Consider the following 16,210-nt stretch of genomic DNA (forward strand, 5'->3'; position numbering starts at 1 on the left):
GGCATTTAAGTGCATAGTCAGAGGGTCAGCTATTGATCTCCATTCTTGGAGCAAGTGACAGGAGAGAGAAAATCAAGTGGAAGTTGCTGCTCTTTTAAATTAGTGGATTTCAGCTGTTTTACTGAGCATTGGTTTAGGATTTAATGCCTCAGAGATAAGGACACCCAGTAAGAGTTTTAGGCTTAGTGAACAGAAATTACATGCAGTGATTGCTGGTACTTCACTTTGATAAAAGGCCCAACATTTAGTTTGCATTATATTAGAACATAAACTCAATGTCACTAAGGCTGTTGCCTTTCAATTTTTAAGTTAGGCTTGTCATTGATATTGAGTGTAAAAGCTTTATTTACTCATATATTCCAGCAAGAAGGAAAAAAAAATACTCCTTTTAAAATTGAATGTGGCCAAAGTCCATGTAAACAAAGGCATTGCACTTAATGGCAGCACAATCAATAGGAGCTATTCCTGTGGGGCAGACAGTGTCCATCCCAGTCTGTACTCACCTAGATATGGAAGTTGTCACTGCTAGTTGGGTACATTTCCAGCCTCATGGATATCCTCATGACTCAGATGTCTCCTTTTTCTTAGATGAGAGGTCTCCATTTTGGTCATGTGTCAAAACTTTTGAGAAAGAGTGAAATAGTGAACTTTAGGCTCCAGAGTTAAAACAGAATCCAAAAAGAGCATTTAGGTAACAATGATAAAGGCATATAGGACTATAAGGAGATTAATACCTTATTTTTGAAATGTATGTGTTCTAAGCCCCATCTCATGCAATTGTGTAAATTACCATTTTTCTGGATGATGGATTCCTGCCTTTGTAGGAGATGGCTGGAGTTTTGATTGTTCCCAGCTTTACAGACTAACAGGTGCTTCTCTACTGGTAGTGCATTTAAAATGCCCATGCTATCAGTACAGTCATGCTGCAAAACTACAGCAAATATGACAGAAAAGGGTCAAGAGAATGACTTTTTATGTAGACTTTGACAAGGCCTCCTGGAAGATACAGCAGCAATGCAGTTGCTGCTGCAAAGTTTTTTCTAGCCTTGAAAAGAAAACTATCTTCCCTGTGAGATGTGGGGAACTTCTTCATACTCGTTACACTTTTGTGAGGAGAAGACACATATGTGTATCTCCTCCTTACCTAACATGTCTAACCTGAACACCCAGAATATCAATGAACAAGTTTACCATGTTTGTATATGATCAACCCTAAGTCCCCCAGAAACACTCTGCTAAGGATTTGGAGCTGTTTTGCTAAATTTCAGTGCTTTAGGTACCAACAAGAACGTTGGTTCTTCCCTTCTTTGTTGTGGCTCCTAGCAGTTTTGTGACAGGAAGCTGGGGAGGGGATCAAAACCAAAGATGCCCACATCACCTTTCTTTAAATGAACTCCCATTATTTTGCTAGTAATTGTAGATGATTTGTGACCCCTGCATTAAAACAGTGGTGAGGAATCCCTAAGCCATAGAGTGGCTTAGGCATTACATGTCTCTGTTCCCTCAGTCCCCCCTTTCTCAGCCTTCACTTTCAGAGTTGCCTTTTTGCTGTCTTTTCTTTTTTTCTATTCCATTGGATTCTTCTGATGCATCAAGTCAAGCAATCAGATGCACACATTCACACCTAAGTGATGAGTGGATGGTTAATTTATTATTCAGAAAGTTAAGGAAGTGCTGTTGGTTCAATGCATTATTCAGCTAATTCAGCTTCTTTGCTGAAGTAGCTTTAAATACTCCAGTTACTTCTAGAGAGGATGATTTCAAAGATTTGTGTCCATGTATCTAGGCTCCATAATAAAAGGAAGGAATCTTGAATGCTAAACTCACCTTAGTGATTTTGTCTCTGGTTGTGTTTCAAAAGAAAAACTCTTTAGCATATTTAATACTCCCATCCACCCCAGCTGTGTTTTGATGTAATGTGTATAATTGACTTCAGAGCCTCACAAAGCCCTGGCCTAGTGCAGCTGATTTTTTGTAGTTTCAAAAGAGAATGGAACACACAAGACAGGGAGGGGCTGTGTAAGGAAGAGATAAAGCATGAACTCTTCTGAAACCAGGAAGTGACAAACTGCACAGGAGAAAGCTGAATATTGGCTTTGACAAGCATTATGTATCTTAATACAGGGCTGCAGTAAAACAAGTAGTACCTCAGTGCTCAGGTCTACAGATATGAATTTGAAACTGGAAAACCTAAAGAGATTTTAATGGCTTTTTTATGATCTTCAGTAGATGGGAAATAATTTGAAATAATTTAATTTTTCAATTGCCCAGCAGGATTACCTGTGTTTTTGAGTACTGTCTAGCAGAGAGGAACAACACTGTGAACATAGCCAGAGAGAAGAAAACCAAACAAAATTCACTATATATCTCTGAAATTATACTATATCAGTGCAGAGAAGATCATAAAAATACGTGTTTGGAAAATATGCTTGATCTTCCTAGTATGAGCTTTGGGTTGGTTGTTTCTTTGCCACGACAGTGTGTGGCATGTTTGTGCATCTTTGTTCTCTTTGATGGGAGAACTCAAAACAGACACAGAGTTTTGAAGGCTCCATCACTTTACCACTAATTTGCAAAATTACTCCAGAGGACAAAAGTACAAGGAAGTGAAAGCAGCTCAGCATAACTCTGGAAAATGTTTCTTGTACTTAACATGCTGTAGGGAATCACCAAAGACTTTTTGGGTCATAGTACAATGTCACAGGGCATATTCTCCGTCACATTTTCAGCATAGATCTAAAATCTATTCCAAGATTTCTCTGTGGAGGATAGACTTTCACGGTCCTTACCCTTGGCTATCTTTAGAATTCCCTTGTGCTTATAAACACAGGGAGTTTAGTGGAAGTTGAAAGCACAAATGAAATTGTTCCCTTCGAAGATCAGATCTCCAGTTAGTCACTTAATAAAAATGTCAAGCATTTAATCTTCATGGATAGAAAGCTGCCAAGAAATGTTAATGAACGATATGAAAAATTTTGTATTTCTTTGCTAGCAAGGACTACAGGAACTACATTTTTTGGTAAACAGTTTTTCACTGACAAGTAGTCAGCAAATTGTTGAGATTTCTCTTTTTATTTCAGAAATAAATTGTTAGTGTGTTTCATTAATTCATTTCATCATCATGAATTAACATCATCATTGTCTTGAAAACTGTCACCAAAGCTAAAGGGATTTAAGTAGTTTTACAAAATCCATACCATAAGAAGTAAAATATTTTGGTCAACTGAAAATGAAATTACTATGGGTTTCTTTGTTTGCAAAATTCTTCTGCAATTCAATAAGTTTTTTAAATTTTTCAAAGGAGGAGGAAAAAGTTGTCCATATAGTTCTAGCTTTTATTTCCCTTTTCCATTCAAAACGTTAGCAAAGGATATAGCTATATATTTTTTTATTAGATTCGTGGCCATTTCATTTTAAAGCCAATTTGCTGTAAGATTTATTTTCCAGATCCTGAAACATAACTTCTAGCTACTTGCTGGTTGTTTGTGTGAAATGGTCTGGAACTAGGTTTCAGCTGGAAGTGGACCACAGAGGCTAATTTATTGTACATACAGTGGTGTGCAACAGAGATGAAGCAAGAACTAAACAGGAGTCAATCAGGAGTTAAAATGGCAGGTAGAAAATGACTTGGTAGAGCTAGCAGGTTCAAATTTCAAATTCTTAATTCACTGTGCAAAAATGCAGGATAAAAAACATGGATATTTAAAAAAACACTAAGCTACAGGTACTTGGAGCAGTTCAGCTTGGACACCCCTGTTTGAAAAAAGCTTGGTAAAGCCATGGAATACATATTTTAGACAATAGAAAGATTTTGTGATGGAGGATCCTGGGGGAAAAAACATGGAATAGGCTTGAATTATTCTGCTTTGACAAAAGAGAAGCAAATGTGGCTGATAAAAATACAGTTAAGTAGTTAAAACTATTATAAATGGTGTTTCTAAGACATTATTGAACAAGTTTGAAATAAAAGCCGAGAATAAAGCAAACTGCTTTAAAAAATGGTTTCCATTTCGGTGAAAGTGAGTATTAATTTTTTTAAGAGGACCAGATATCTGCATGGAACATACCAAATGAGCTATTTTGGTTCTCAGACAGACCTGTCTGTGGTTAAGGCTAGGGTAGGAATTTTTCACTACTTATATTTCTCTGGCATTCTAGCTGTTATCATTATAGTATCTGACCATGTGTGCTCGTCATTTGCTATTTGAGTTGTTCTAGTTGCTGTGGTTGTAACAGATAAATCACGGGGTGTAATCTGTGCTTCCAGATGGAGTAATACAAACACTTCCACAGCAAACAGTAACACACATTGACTTCAAATATAAACTTGCCACTTGGAAATTCCCCTTTCAAGAAACATTCATACATGTCTAAATAACTCAATGAAAATGTTAAGGTACAGAAAATAAACCAAGGATTTCAGTCATGGATGTTATGGTAGCTGTTGCTCTCCTGCTCAGTAGTAGTTTCCTATGCACACAGGAAACATAAGATCCAGTAATTTATAAATGTAGTGAGTGGATTTGTTAAGGTCAAAATAAAGATGTGCACACTTTAAAGTGAATGAACTTTGTAGATGCCTGGGTTTGTGCCTGCTGGAATTCTGAGAACTCCAGTTCCTAAAAAAAGGTCACGTGACAGATAATGGAATTAGCAGGACTTTGCAGGCTTCAGGCTGCAGGTCCTAATGCAACCTAGCTGCTGTTGCTGTGTGTCCTAGGGGCATGGGGACTGTAAGTGCCAGTGTCCAGCAACATGGGAACTCTAACTGGAGCTTTTCTTGGATTTGGACATTCATATCACACTCCCACACTGGGTTTCCGGTGTCTAGTAACAGTCTAATTCACCCTATAACTTTTCACTGAGAACATTACTAAAACATCCTCATTTCCCTGGAACTAGAGAAGCTTAATATTGCTGGATTTGCCACCTCTGTTAGATGTGTGTGAGGGTGGCCGAGATACTCCAAAGCTGTTGGACAGACACAGATGCAAAAACCCCAATTACATTTGGCTTATTTGGTTAGGAAATATCACCTCCAAAATCATTAATTTAAATCTGAGTGGTTTCATTTTATAGGAATTTGAAATTGTGAGGCTTTGGAAATTTTTGATCCTTCTTTAAATACTTGATAAAGAAACCACCATTTCCCTAACATAGATACATATCAGTACTATTGAAGGATGACCTTTCCCTTTTTTTTTTTTTAAGTAACAGCCCAGTCTCAAGGAACACAGTCTGCTTGGCTGAATGTTTTTCCCAGGATAGCATTTCCTCTCCTGGAGGAAGGCCTCTTCAGTCACATCTCTATTTAACTGTCTGACCCTCATCCTCCCCACCCAGCCTGCTGATCTGCGTTTCCAAATATATTCTTAATTATGTATATGAAAATGTAGAAACATAAGAATAGCACATAGTGGCATCAGGCTTCTAGTCTGTTTTTATAACAACATTCAACCCTGTTCTGGGAAGCAGCAGAACAGATTAAAGATCACAGAAAATTGTTTCTGGTTTAATGCTTCTGGTTTTGCAGACACTCATGGAATTCCCAGGATACAAATTTCTTTGTTACTTCATGGCCTTGACATGAAGATGCTAACATAATGTGCAGAGCTATTACATGAATTAAATTGAAAAAAATAGCCCCCAGTATGTGGTTTGACTTGATAATACTCTAATCTGTAGGGCAGTGGACATGACACTTCAAATTCTTCAGATAAAATTGTCTAATCTTTGCATTTTAAGTTGGAAAATGGTTAAGTTCACAATTGTCTCAAACTGTTCAGACATTTCAGTCATTAGTAGGTTATTTTAAAAGTATGCTTATGCCTATACTGTACTTGCAATCTTTTTTTTTTTTTTTTTTTTTTTTTTTTTTTTTTAATTGCTATTCAGATGCTGGATATCTGACAGAATTGGTGAAGCAGGAAGCAGATTACTCCAGGTTGTGTACAGGAGGCTCACCATATATGAAAAGAGTCCTTAAAACTGTACGTGCGCTAAAAGGATTGTACAAATCAAGCTCAGTAGACATCAGATCTGGCACCACCATCTCTGTAGATTTTGTTTCCCATAACTGTATACAGTTGCCTCACTGTATAATGATTGAAAAATACAGAATAATACAAAGGACCTTTATGTAATATCATAAGAACAGACTGGCTCTAGTTGCCTCTGAATCCTTTCCAGCAAGAGAGGATAGAGGTGCATTTTTTAATGCTGTTTCTATAGCCCAGGCAACTCTGGGTTTCCTTTGGCAGGCTGCTCTGCCAGACAATATGAGCAGCAAGGCCTGTGCCCCTGAAAGGAATTCAGAACTCTGTGCACCTGCAGAGCTCACGTACTTTCACTTGGTGAGTGCTGCAAGTTTCTTAATGCAGCTTTACACTACCTGCTTTTTTTTATGGACTGGACGGAGTCCAGGAAAAAGCCAGAAATGTTCTTGCTTGTGTAATTTTCAGTTGAGATCAGCTGAATCTAATTCTCAAATGTGATGTTTTTCCTTCAGTTTGTGTAACTTAAACACATGTTATATGTCACGTGCCCTGGCAAAGAAGCTAGAAAGGTTACGATTTAGTAGGATTTGGAACATGGATAGCCAAACCTATTTAAAATTGTGAAAAAATAATTTAAAGTATTCCTTATCTTTTAAAGGCATCTCTTGCCTGCCTCTCCAAAGAAAAAGATGACAGAGTTGCATTTTGATTAAATTATTTTCAAGCATCTTGATCTTTTGGAAACTTAGTACTCTTGGAGACCTGCTAGTAAGGCTCATAATGTACAAAGATACTGCTGCTGCCAAGGCACAGCCTTAAGATTCTCAGTATACATATTCACATGCTTGATGTGTTTCCTGCCATATCTAATATACTTGAAAACACTTCTACAGTTATCTGTAAGATCAAATTCTTCACTTAGTGTATAAAGGTAAAATTCTGACTTCAACATTGCCTGAAATGGAGCTGAAAGAATCCTTATTGTGTCGTGTTACAGCCATTTCAATGGTGAAAACTCTCTGTTGAGTACAACATGTCCGTGGGTTACTGCTTATGCAGGAACTTTGTACTGTGGCTGCGTGTTCCCTAATGAGATTAGGCAATCAATTCATATAATCTCTCATTTTGTTGATTGCTTTACTGCTGGTAAAAGGACATTTATATAACTTACCTGCACAGAAAACCACATCCCTTCTGTTTGAGAGATGAGAATGATGACAGACTGTGAATTTCCATGTGTGGTTTTGGAGCAGCAGCTGGGTCTTGCCTTAATTAATACCCCCCGGCAACTTTGTTCCAGACTGTGTACTAATTTTTTATGAACAATAATGACTCTTATATCTCCACACAAGGCATCCAGCATTTCCTCACAATACAGTTTTTCTTTGAAGAGGAATTGCTAAACCTCAACAAAGCTGGGAAGTACTCTAGAGAACTGAACCTCTACTAGAGTGATGCCAGCTGCCAGTGGAAAATCATTTGGCCAAGAAACTTGAAGACAAGTAACAAGAAGATATAAAAAAAAGACTAGAGAGGACTGAGGTGGAAAATAGTCCCTAGGAAGGAGGAGGACAGGGATGGTAGAAATACAGTGGAAGAAATACCACATTTTTTGGCTCAGCACGCAAATCCTCACCACCATTAATATCAAATCAAATTCAGTGGGAACCTGAATGTTCACATCCAGACCTGATGTGCAGTGAGGAGAAGGGGAGCTAAGCTGTGCAATACCTTCATCACCTGCTAGTGCTGGATAACACTGAGCTTACACAATCCTGCTTCAGAACCACCTCTCTCTTTAGGAACTGGAATGTTGTGCCTACTGCTGGCTCCCAAATGCTAGAATCATGGACAGGAGCAGCTGGTGCCATTAAACTGTTTGGAACAGAAGGCACCATTTTGCCATTTGCTTCATGGTGGTGTCAACTGCAGATGCAAAACATTGCATGAAAACTTTTGCCTTCCTTATCTGAAAGCACTCATTTCATGGGACAGTTCTTCAAGTGGAGAACATTTGCTGATACCACTTGTAATGGAAATAAACAGAGACGTTAACTGAGGCAGTAGAAACCTCCAAAGGCCATTGTCTTAGCAAAAACTGATGCCATAGCTCAGGGATGAGAAACTCTTGATTCTTTAGGCCAAATCTACCCCTCAGACCATGCCTCACTGCCCTTTTTCCCAAGGGTTCCAAAGCCCCCTTAGATGTATATATGTAGTATGACCAAAACATGGGGACAGGGCCAGTGAATGTGGTCACACATCAGGGCTGTCACACCACAGGCATGTCCCACCACATGCAGGAACACATCTAAGAACACGACTGGATATATAACAAACAGCCAAAATACATTTGTTTCCTGTTTCTAGCAGCAGATGAAGAGTTCAGTCCCTGACAGTTTGCAGGCAGGATAAGGCTAAAGAGGACATTGAATGGATTTGCATGGGTTATTTTAAGCAACAGGACTATATCCTTTAAATCCAGTTGGTTGTGGTTTTATTCTGAAATTCATTTGTGGAACCCTGAGTTTTTAGGCTTTATGTTGGAGGAAGCCACAGATCTGTTCATCTTTGCTGCCTTATGCCAGTCCCGGGGCAGGGTGGTCACGGTTCTCCATACGACAATATCTGTGTGTACTGCACAGATGCAACCACTGCATTATGCATTGTGGTTGTAGGTGTAATGAAATCCACCAAATGTGCTTAAGAACAATTGGTTTTAACAAGCCTTTAGGTCTTGTTAGGTCTTTAACAAGCCTTTAGGTCTTTCTCCTAAATAATCAAGAATGCATCAGGGACACTTGCTTTCTCCAGACTCTTGAACAAAATCCTATTTAAAAAGACTTGTTTGTCTGTTCATTGAGCTGTTTGAGATTTGGCTGAAGGATCTTGGAGGCCTCATAAACAGAGAGAAAAGGAACATATAAAATGATTTTTCTGAGCAGGAGCCTCCTAAGCAGATTCTGGAGATAAATGTTGTTGCCAAATCTGTGAATTTAAAGCAGATTATTGGCTGCTTAGATTGAAGGCTTGCTGGGGTCAATTTTTATCTCAGACAGTTTTAATTAAGGTGTATCGAATTTCTCCAGGAGGCTAATTTCTTTCTTTATTTCCTATTTAGTGTACTATGGAGAGAACTTTTATTTCTTATTTTAGCCCAGAATTTATATAGCTCTCTGGACCTCTTGAATGGGCCATTCAGAATTAGAAACATTAGGATTAGTGCAAGTAGGAAGTTATTTAAATTACAAGTACAAAAAATGAGAAGTCTTTGTGTTTATGTATTCACAAAAGAATAAGATGTTCTTAATTAATAACAATTAAAGAATGTGTGACGTTCAGACTCAGTGACAGTAAGAATCAAACCAATAAGCAGAAGTAGCAGACACCAAATTTCATAATTTAACGTTTTCATTTTTACGAAGTGGAGAAACTAAGGATGGAAGCAGATAAAATGAGGTGCCCAAGCTATGCAGCACATCAGTGACAAAGCTGGGAACAGATTCCAGATACCCAACAACAATGCTACTTCTGTCTGCAGCCTGTGCAGAGCTCCCAGGCTGCACATCTGCCACAGCCCTAAAACAGCGGCAGGCATCCATCCCACATCTGAGATCTGTTCAGAACTGCACCAGCTCACCAGATCACGCTTTCTGTGAGCTCACTGCTCATTGCTCCGGGCTCAAGTACCACAGCTCATGGAGTTTATGTTAGCTGTTCAAAATAGGCTGGTACCTCTAAGGTGACGCCAGTCCCTCGCTGGAATACAGCACTCACTGCCTCACTTCTGAGTGAGACCTAAGGCAGTGAACAAGGGAAACTGGGGTACTTTGGAGCAAATGCAGAAAATGCAGGCACAGCTGTGGAGAATACAAGGTGAAAGCCTCATACCCAGCGCCTCAAAATTGCCATTTTTCATTTTTACCATAACTTTTTTAATACCTGAAGAAGAAGATCTCATCATGGCTTCTGAACTTCAGCAATTAGTCAGACATATAGGGACAGCTTGGAGGAAAAACTGAATATACTATAAAGCTCAGTACAGATATTATTCAGTTCAACAGACCACAGGAGATATGAGATATCCATTAAAGGATCAGGAGCCCAGCATCCCTGAAGACCCAGTTATCAAATAAGGTATATGACTAGTTTGACTGACAGCATTTTTTAATGGGTTGGAATACCACAGCAGCCTCCTCTGGCAGAGGGTAACACCTCCATCCACTTAGTGCCAAGTGGCATTCACCCTGCTTCCAACCTTTTTATTCTATATTGTGCATACAAAAAAAACCAGCCCTTGGGAGACACTGCTGTCCCTTCTAACCGTGCCGTGTTTGCTCCCCGCAGGTGAGCGGCCGTTTGAATGCAACTGGCAGGGCTGTAACAAGAAGTTCGCTCGCTCGGATGAGCTGGCGCGGCACTACCGCACTCACACCGGAGAGAAGAAGTTCAGCTGCCCGCTGTGTGAGAAACGCTTCATGCGCAGCGACCACCTGACCAAGCACGCCCGGCGCCACGCCAACTTCCACCCCAGCATGCTGAAGAGGAGGAGCGGCAGCGGCTCCAGGACAGGCTCTGTCAGTGACTACAGCCGCTCGGACGCCTCGAGCCCCACCATCAGCCCCGCCAGCTCCCCATAGACTACCTGCACTGGACGTCAGCACTTTGCCTCTAATGCCTAACGTGGAGTTTTGTTTGTGTTGCACACATTTTAAAAACTCTGTTGCTTCCCCTCCCTCAGTTCCCACCCTCTCTTTTTAAAAAATCAGTAAATAGCTGCCTCCCACTGCAATTTTTAGTCAGATTTTCTTTACCCAACCACGCAAGTGGCTATTTTAACCTCATGGACAGACAAACTTACATGTTACAGTTAGTGACTCCTGCTGTCTCAATATTTCATATATTTTGCAACCATTTATGGATCCTCTCCATTATTCTTTATAAGAAAATGAAAAAAAATCTAAAAAAGAAAAGGAAAAAAAAATCCGCTTAATTCACCTCAGGTGTCGAAGTAGTTTGTAAAACCGGATTGCACAATATAAGCATACATACACTTAAAAATCAACTGTCTTGGATTTGTGTCCCCCTTCTCCTTTCTCAGGGATGGATATTTATGTTACACAATAATTACAATGAAGACACACCCTAACCACGGCCTTAACTCTGTAAATATAATTGCACTCAGAAGCTTTTTGTTAGGCTCTTTCACACACTGGGGAAAAAATAAAAAAACAAGCAAACAATACAGAAACCAACCCAATACTGGAATGTAATACCGGACTCTTCCACTGCTCGCTTTCCTCATTATACACCTGTGTTGGGAGTGTCCAAACAGGAGTCTTGTCTTTCTTCGAGCTGCCCTCTGCTTACCGTAGCAATCTGTCTTCTCACTTCATGCTGAAGATGCTCCAAAACCAACTTCCAATTGCAAAAATCTCTGTGAGGTTGATAAATTGGTTTGTTGGTTTGTTCCATGCTAGATAAAATTCTGAGAAAACTTTTTCAACAAGATGCCTTAAATGAGTCACCTAAAACACAAAGAAACAAATTTACACTGGGTAACATTTTATGGCAAGGTGGCCTGGAATCTCGGAGGCGTTCTCTTGTCACTCTTTCCAAGTTGTTAAGCTGTCTGCACTGCTTGTTCAGTATGGGACCAATAGAATACTCAAATCAAACCACATTGACTTGAACGATTTCCTTTATTTCTTCTTTCTTTGTTTTGTGTTGGGGTTTTTTTGGGTTTGTTTTTTTTTTGGAGTTTTTTTGTGTTTTTTTAATGAACTACAGAAGTAGCATTACTGAACCAATGCCCACCAAAACTGTTGTCAAGGTACTTACCTACTGTACAGCTGTATCTTACTAAGAAAAATTGGCTAAGACAGTTTCTGTATTCGGTTACATCAAAATTGTGGTCGTTGATAAAAGGAAGTGAAAATCATACGGTATCGTCTGACTGGAATAATAAAACATGCATTTTTAAGTTTAAAATAAGATGACATTATAGCTCAGCACTACTTCCAAGTTTCTCAAAAATACACACATACCGGCATAAAGCAAGGTGCTCTTATTTCTGAATAACTGCTTAATAACAGAAAGGGAAATATTGACTAGTTTTCAATAACTTTCAAATATTTAACACTAGATAGAGCACAAGGAGGTAGATTTTAATGTTTTATATGGTAGAAAATATAGTAAAAGACCAGGAGCATAGTGATGTACTGAAAACCTCACTGGCAGCAAATACATTTTCCTGTGTTTGTCTGGGTCTGATGGTGCATATTATCAATTCAGGTCCTTTTGATTCTGGAATTTTGGGATGTTTGCTGTTTTTACTGTAGGGTATAAATGCAGTTAAGTGTAGCACGGTGAAAAGAAACTCTCTGCGCCAAACCTGTCATTTGATATTAAGTGAATGCCTCCAGATTCCCAATGAACCTGTATTTTACTTGCTGCTTTGCATTGATCCAGTTTTGCAAGGTTCTATTGTACTGTATGTTAACTGTGAGAAGCTAATATAGATTTCCAAGTAGTTTCATAGGTACTTCCATAATATACATTATTCCTAATCCGACATGTTCTATTAGTTGTATAGATAAATATTCTAAGTATTTATTGATACAACTATAAATCTAAACAAGTGCAGATGTTTCAGTATTTTTTTTTCACGTTCATTTGCTTGAGATTTCACCTCTGTTAATTTCCCTCGTTGAATTGGAAGTTGTGACAGGCATGATTCTACTGTTTCATTTCACAGAAGATGAAAGAACATAGTAAGGGTTTTTTGCAAGATGACAAATAGAGTTAATGTGATGAGTTGCCCAACCTCTGGAGTTGGGGGAAAACCAGATCTGTTGGCCTCAACAGATTTCCTCTTTTCTTTTTTTTTTTTTTTGATCTCATGTACTGAGATGCACAATTTTAACAACTTGATAGAATTCAGGTAACAGGAATTCACATTCCAATAATTTCTGTGACTCCTAGAAATGCTCTTGTGCTGTAGTTAGTAGAGAGGCATTTCAGATATTTAGCTCAAGGAATTCTACAGGTCAGCTGTGTCTTGTGCACATACTTCAAAACAAGTCAAACACATTTCTCACTAACATTATACCTTAAGAGAGGTGTGGAGGACAGAGGTAACCACCAAAATCAAAAGGAGCACTAAGTATTGGCAAACATTATAGGCTTCATGTTCCAAATTAATTTTGTTGTAAAATCACCTTTTCCAACAAGAGCATAATTTAATCTTCAGGAAAGGAGGAACCACTCCACTTCATTTGTTTAGGATTTAATAATTCAGCATGAATCAGTTTTTGCATTATAAACAAGTTCTTTTACTAGCCTGGAGAAAGAATATTTGCACCAGGTTTTATTAGTACTGAGATTATAGGATACAAAGGTTATGGGACAACCTATTCTGAAGGACACAGAACCATGTAATCTTAAACTCAAACAGAACTAACATTTTACCTGTATTCTTCATAGATATTACTAACAATTCTTCAAGTTTAAACAAGAAAAAATAAACTGGTTCAACGTCAAATTTTCAGTTCAGTCAGTTCATTTAATGAGAACACCATGGGACTGTATAAAGCCAACATAATGACACTTTCAGGAAATACTCTGAAATTTGTCATTAAAACTTTTTTGTTGTTGTTGTTTTTACATCTTAGCTGTAAATACCTCAGCATGTATCAGGCTGCCAGTCATTTTCTGTGTTTCAAAATCCCAGACAGAGTTTCAAATATCTCCATTAAAAGTTTAATACATTATAATTTTAGGATAAAATTATAAATTCCAAACCACTAGTATTTTCCAAAATTGAATGTGAACAAAATATTCTCCTAATATTTTCATATGAAAAAAGAGTGTTTGGGGTTTTCTAGCATGAAAATGCTAGAAGTGCTAGAAACGTCTGGTGATCAGCAAGGTTATTAGACTCATTCTTATGATGGTTCGTCTTGAGTTTTGCAGATATGAGAAGTCAGAACAGCTCAAATGATGTATTGAAATCTGTGTGCTTATCCAAACTAACCTTAGATTTTTACCCTTCTGTTGTTTCACCCAGCAGTGTAATCTAAAACAGTCTCCTGGCCCAGCAACAAACATGTCACTCTCAGGAAATACTGCTCTGGCAAGGTGCAGGTTTCTCCATCTGGAGGGGTGTGCATCTCTCCTGCCTCCTCCTTTCCCCATGCAATCTGTTGAGGTGTTCTCACAAAAGACAACATTGCCATGATTTTTTTCCCCCAGATGATAGCAACAGCTTTATGATTATTAAGAAGGCCCTGAAAGTTTGTTTTTCTCCAGCCATGATTCTAACTTCTCTAAGTGTTGAGTTGAATTACCTTGCTATGGGAAATAGATGCAAGTGAAAATCATCACCTTGCCAGGTGAAATTAAAGATGCTCTTAGAAACTCATTCACCCCTTCCATTAACCTCTCCCTGTGCAAAGGCCTAATGGCAATGTGAATTCAGTTTTCATCCTGCTTCTTAGAAAGCAGTCCTGGTAAATTCCTGGCAGCTAGATTTTATGAGAATTTTTTGTATCTGCAAATTAATTGTTCCTTGCTTTTATAATACATGCTTAGTATCTGTTTACATAACTGCAAAGGTGTATCTTTAGGGCAAGTCATCAGAAGCCTCTGTTCGATGGTAACGCCTAATTCCTGTCTGTATCCCACCCTCTTTACTGCATTAACCCTTGCAAGAAATTGCAGCTATGAGAGCCTCTGTACACCTTTAACCCTCATTACCTTCTACCCAGATGTTCAGCACTCTCCTTGTCTCACGCAGCCAGGCATTAAAGGCTGTGTGAGGAGCAAACCTGTTTCACAACTGCTCATCTCCAGTGCTTTGTCATGAGTTACAGAATTTGTGCTTTGTGAAGTGCAGTGTTGTTTTTGCCTTTTCATTGCTGTAAAATTTACTAATCTCATCAGGTCATGCCTACAAACTAACTTTCAGGTGCTCTTTTACTCCATTACACCATCTGTTTGTGCATTGGGTGCTAACATCTAGTCTATGTCAGTGAATGGTATGATGAACATCTGTATTTGTAACTCTTGGGGATAAGAGTTATAGCCTTAGGCAGAAGAAAATATCCAAATTATACTTGTTTATCCCATAAGCCAAAATAGAGAATGCAAAAGCCCATCCACTGGTATAGGTTTTTATAAATATATATATTTATATATATGGGTTTATATAAGCATATGCACACATATATATATAAATAGATATATATGTGTATATTGTATAGTGTATGTGTGTATACATAAATACACAGCAGTGTGTCTGTACTACACACTGACTAATGAAGGGATGTCTACAGAGCAAAAATAGGTATCCATTTCATTATAACTAGTGATGGGCCTGAACCAAATTCCTAGATCCAAATGCCATTGCATTTGGAATTTTTGAACCTATTGGAGATTTGTGGTTGAGTTTCATCTCTGGTTGCAGGTGCATTTAGTTGTGTATTGTACATTTGGAGGACATGCGTGTGTGTGCACATGTGCTTTTCCAGCAGCACATGCCTGAGTGGGGGACAGGGGACACGTGTGCCGGGGAGTGTGCATGTGTTCACAGCTAAACTTCCAGCTGTGGTGAACTGTAAAGCTGCCAGTGTCATCCTCACGTGTACAGGTCTATCAGCAGCACATGAAAGCTTCCATGGCTCACTTTTCAACTCTTTAAATCACTACATTGAAGTATTACAGTTGTACAGTTATATGTTCATCTATTCTTGCTCTGCTGTAACTTTTTATGTATTTTGTATTGCATAGATTATATATTGTGATAATGTCCTATGCAAGTATAAAAGGAAAAAATGAAAAAAGGAGAAAATTAAGAGCTGTAAAATATTGTCTTAACTTGTATGCATGGTTAGTGAGGTTTACATTTTCCAAAATAAAACTTATAACTATGAAATACTTTTTTTCTCTTAATTTCATTCTCTATTTATCACCTAAAAAGCATTGATTGTTAATATTTCTGCTGTTGATTTGAGACTTGATATCTTGTTTGGTGTCTTTAAATTTCCTCCAGTGCTATAGTTTAAAATGGGATTTCTTTTAATGTTTGAGAGAAAGTTTTTGTGATGTTTGTTTTCTATTCTGTGCTTTAACTGGTGTTTTGTAGTTGCACAGTGAAATTCCTTTCTCAAGGGTGGTATATGTTGCATTTAAAAAAAAGACGGTTATGGGATTAA

General features: G+C 38.4%; 1 protein-coding gene across 1 annotated transcript in view; it reads left to right on the top strand.

The window, feature by feature from the left end:
- Positions 1-15,932, top strand: part of KLF13 (KLF transcription factor 13) — a 33,686-nt gene extending 17,754 nt beyond the window's left edge. The window contains exon 2 of the mRNA XM_066328567.1: positions 10,344-15,932. Within this exon, the coding sequence (XP_066184664.1) occupies positions 10,344-10,636 (293 nt within the window). The 3' untranslated portion in view covers positions 10,637-15,932. The remainder of the gene's footprint in view (positions 1-10,343) is intronic.
- Positions 15,933-16,210: the final 278 nt, after the last annotated feature.

Source organism: Sylvia atricapilla, chromosome 13 (assembly GCF_009819655.1).
Source record: "Sylvia atricapilla isolate bSylAtr1 chromosome 13, bSylAtr1.pri, whole genome shotgun sequence".
Taxonomy (NCBI): domain Eukaryota; kingdom Metazoa; phylum Chordata; class Aves; order Passeriformes; family Sylviidae; genus Sylvia; species Sylvia atricapilla.